The sequence below is a fragment of the Pectinophora gossypiella genome, unplaced genomic scaffold, assembly GCF_024362695.1.
Source record: "Pectinophora gossypiella unplaced genomic scaffold, ilPecGoss1.1 Pgos_63, whole genome shotgun sequence".
NCBI lineage: Eukaryota > Metazoa > Arthropoda > Insecta > Lepidoptera > Gelechiidae > Pectinophora > Pectinophora gossypiella.
In genome coordinates this window covers 101,777-106,650 of record NW_026063273.1, presented here as the reverse complement: position 1 = coordinate 106,650, position 4,874 = coordinate 101,777, and the positions used below count along the sequence as shown (strand labels likewise).

Genomic DNA, 4,874 nt, shown 5'->3' with positions numbered 1-4,874 from the left:
TTTTTTGTTATTTTGTTCAATGGACGGTAGTCCACACACATTCTGTATTCACCCGATTTTTTTGGGACAAGTATGATGGGGCTTGCGTAAGGTGAATTACTAGGTTCAATTATGTCTTTGCTTATTAAATCTTGAATTATTTCACGTGTGACTTCTTGTTCTTTAAGTGACATGCGATACGGGCGATGATATATAGGGATTTCAGATATTAATTCAATTTTCATTTCTACTTCGCACTGTCCAATAACAGAATGATCATCAAAGCTATGTTTGTATTTATGCAAAATATTTTTGAGCCTACATAATTCGTCCCCCTTCAAATCAGTGTCGAGATCCGAAGTAGTACTTTCACGAACCTGACCACGGGCGATGCACCGTGTAGAAAAAAGCGTTAGAGGTTGACATTGTAAATTGTACACATCAATGTACCCGATATTGCCGTAAAATTCAGAAGTTTGTTCGGGCACATCTATTTCTTTCCCTGAAGATCTATGTTCAGACCGTCTAACTTGAATGTTATCTGTGTCAACATCCGTGTTTGTAAACACTATAATTCGATTAAGACCTTGCACTAAAAGAGTATCCTGTGGTACTCGAAGTTCTATTTTAGATATATTGACGTGATTTTGAACTGATGAAAATGGCAATTCGCGATCGATTTCACTATTGTCTCTAGAAAACGTCAAGGTGTCAGACGTTTTATTCAGACAGATGCCAGGTAACTCAGTAAACGCACGACCGACTATCATGTCAGTATCCTGCAAATCATCACGGACTATCAGAACAGGGGTGTTGGCACAGATACCGTCTATACTGAGTTTCAGAGAACTTTCACCTTCGGGAGTAATAATTTGACCTCCATAACCCTTTATACTAGTATTACATTGAGTTTGAAATTTTAGATTGATTTTATTTGCTGTAGATAATTTAATTGTGTTACATGCACTACCTAAATCAATGTAAGCTGTAACTTGGGATCCATTAGCAATCGCAATCTTATGGTATTTTCTATCCCCTTCATCTACAGGCCGGATACCGAACAGTTTGGATTTTTTTTCGCGTTCCTCAGGCTTTACAGTTTTAGTTGAAGATGATGATGTGCTAGCGTTATTATTTTTGAGGCTATAACAATCATTACTTTCATGACTTATTTTGCCGCAATGTGAACACCTTTTTGAGGATCGACAATTTTCTGACTTGTGGCCGATTCTGCCGCACGTGTCACATTTAATGGAATCTCTACACTGCGAAGAGACGTGACCCCTTCGACCACACAGAAAGCACTTAATCCTAGAGTCTTTGTCTTTGAGAGGCTCAGAACTCCTACGACTTGGGGAATCTACTGCTGCGTCAGTCAAATAATTTAGCAAGGAGCGAGTGTCTTTACAATTAGCCCCACGTGCTCCTGCCTTCAGCAATGGGTCACCCAATGTGTAAATAATTACGTCACAAATCATGCCATCGTTAAGTTCACACAGTTTTCCTAGCGATAACTTTTTATAATAAAAGTCTATTACCTGTTCATCCCGACGCTTGTTTGTAGTGACGAAGTCGTGTAGCTTCGCCGCGAGCCCTCTTCCGGCGGGGAAATAGTCCGTAAGCTGCTTCTTCCATTCTTCCCAAGAGATATCTATGTCTTGTAGGTGTTGGAACCATAACAGCGCGTTGCCCTCCAGGTTGCCGGTCATATGATAGATGAGTGCCTTCTCATCCCAGCCGTAGATGCCGGCCAGAGCCTCCAGGCGCCGTATCCATGTGACAACAGACATAGAATTAGCATTACCATCAAACTTAGGTACATTTTCTGGTTTACCGAAAAATCTCATATTATGACCAGTATTCATTACAGATTCGTTCCTTTGAAGTAAGGGGGATGAAGCACTAGATGTATTTTGTCCATAGAAAGTGTTAACTACATTTTCTGTCGATAGTGGAATCAGCGGTAAGGACGGGGTAATGTTTGTAGTGGCAGGAGATGCTGTGTACGTATTCACCTCGCGACCGGTGGACAATGCAGAGGTTACACGCGTGGTATCAATGGGCACTGATGGAAAGTTATTGCTTGTTGACATACCTGCATTGATATGGTGTTCCTGGTGCGTGTTTTCTTGCACTGTCTGGGGTGGACGCGCAGGTTCCTTCTCCGCCTGTACGGGTGGGCCAACTGCAGGGCTTTGTAGAACCTGTTCCAGCTGCATGGGTGCCCCAGCAGTAGAGCCTCGTTGGTTAACAAGTTGTTCTAGCATTTTCTCCAGTCTATCCAACCGCTCGATGCTATTAGGGCGCTTCGGTGCCCTTGCCTGGCGCGGCTTCTTTGCACGTGGTGCACGTGATGACGGCGGTACACATGACGCAGGTGGTGACAGTTCCACCGTAATTTCTTCATCTTCGCTATCGATGAGACGACGACGACGTCGAGCAGGGTGGTCGCTCATTAGAACACGTGGTAAAAATAACACACTTCTGATCTATTAGTAACGAAAACACCGACGACTGGTAACGAATTAAACTTTATTCACATTTTCACATTGTATTTATAACCTACGGTGGCGCTAGTAGCGCACTAAACTAAAACCCAAATGTTCAAGACAGCTGACAAATAGCAACACTACGAAGTAGATTTTAAAAGAATAAAATGTCAGCTGTCAAGAATGTTTGTGTGCAAAATAGTTTACTCGTTAGGATAGAAATTAATTAGACGTTTTATTAGAATACATACAGTGATAAAATAGTTCTTAACTAATTAACAAGACATTTTACAATGTAACATGAACTACAAGTTTTAAATTATAATAATGCAGTGAGAATACAAATATCAAACCTAACAGTACATTTGACGCAAACGCGGCGCTCAGACCGCGAACCATATCGTTTTTCTAACGTATAGCACGAACGCTCGTGTGGGTCGACCAGTAATTGAATTAGGTTGCTTTTGCTTGCAGTTTTTATAATAGGTAGAGTTCATGTTAAATGGTTTTCAGTGCTTTATTCAATTTACGTTGCAGGTTTTCGTGAGCTGTATGGTATCCCAAATGAAATATTTTCGAAAAGGACGTATGTCAACGAATTAAATAGGCTTTTAAGGCTTTTTAAATTACGATGTAACATTTTTGCTTAATTTTAGTTTTGGGGTATAAAACAGCGAAGTTTTTGGTAAAAATTATCAGAAGCAGATCAAGAACCTCCTCGCCGAAAAGAGTTGAGTAACCCCCGCTCCTCAGTGAAGAGAGTTGAGCCCTGAGCGACACCAGCCACCGCTTACCAGCCCTGAGTCGACCCCGGCGCTGTGCAAGTGAACACTTCAAGCTAAAACAAGTTCCACTTCTGAGCACTATGTAAGTTCTCCATCACATAATTTTGGAGGTTTAACTTAGAAGTTCTGCTTCACCTATTAGTGTGTGGAGTACACATCACCCAAAGAATTTCTACAGTTACAGTGCAGTACATTACATTGATTTGATTTGATTTATTTTGTTTCAGGTCCGATTCAGAATTTGAAGTTATTCCGAAGCAGGGATCTACAAAGAAGACTCCTGCTGCACGCCAAATGAAGCGTTCGCGAGCCCCTCCGTCAATTTCGTCGATTGACCAGGAGAATACAAAGTGAGTATAATTAACCATGTGACATGTTAATATTTTTTCAGCATGTGGTGCATTGGCTTGATACCTTGATTTCTTCAACAGAAGTCACGGGTTCGATTCCCTGTCGAGTCAATTTACGATCCGGTTCATTACTTTACGTTCGAGAACGGTCCATATCCCTCAGTTTAAAGGCTCCTGCTGTTCCTGCTATTTATGGCCTCCGTGGTCCAGTGGTTGAGCGTTGGGCTCACGATCCGGAGGCCCCGGGTTCGAATCCCGGTGGGGACGTATCACAAGAATCACTTTGTTTTTATTTATGTTATCGTTATCTCTCGAACAAGTATACATTCCCTACAATCCATACATTCACCAATGTTTTAACTATTTATATTTATTATCAAATATGACAGCAAGTTGGTTTTTATTACTTTGTAACTCTAAAATATATTTTCTTTTTATTACAGGAAGAAATCAAAGACACACGACATCTTCGGGCTAAGTCACGGGCGCACGGTCGGCAATGAAGGAAGCGACAAGAGGATCGTATCGTACTTCGTGGACAAGGTGGCGAACGGGTCAGAGCGGCGTACAACTAGCTTGGATGGCGAATACGTGGTGGACTTAAAGATATACCATGCCAACGACGTGAACAACACTGATTCAAGAGAAGTCTGGCGCAAGGCTCTTCTACGAATCAAGCTGCAGACTCCGGATGACAGCGATGAGTGGAAGTTGTTACAGAAGCTAGTTACACGAATTGACAAAAACTTTGAAGATGAACCACGATTTTACTCTGACAAACTTGTAGATTGAACACGATTGAACAAATAAAAGCATTACTCCTTACCTACTTTATATTCTTTAATTACGCCTAACATCAATACTTACACACTCGTACCTACCAAAACTCGTAAATAAAAATTTTCTGATACTTACTTCAAATTAACATTGAATCACTTTGATTAGTTACTTTGATCACTTTGATTACAAACGCAGATTCGATTCTTATTCAAAGATTTAGCGAAGTTAAAATTCTGTTTATCACGATTACTTACACTTTTATCATGATTAAATTTTTATCACGTTTACATTGTGTTAAACATACTCTTGCAGTGGGCAGTATTCACAACATCTATTGTAAGTACATACAAAATAGAATTATTAAAGCATGAACCTTGTTTAAACTTGTTGAGACTTGAACCTTGTTTAAACTTGTTAAAACATTTTTCAATAACTTACTTCTTTCACATTTTATTTTTGTTGTTATTCTTGATTTTGTTCTTGGTGTTGTC

The 4,874-nt window shown here is 40.3% G+C and overlaps 1 protein-coding gene across 1 annotated transcript; it reads left to right on the top strand.

Moving 5' to 3' along the window:
* Nucleotides 1–3,147: 3,147 nt before the first annotated feature.
* Nucleotides 3,148–4,395, top strand: LOC126381566 (uncharacterized). Its single transcript, XM_050031032.1, has 3 exons — nt 3,148–3,335; nt 3,481–3,603; nt 4,047–4,395. Coding segments are annotated over exons 1-3 (474 nt in total). The 5' UTR covers nt 3,148–3,333.
* Nucleotides 4,396–4,874: the final 479 nt, after the last annotated feature.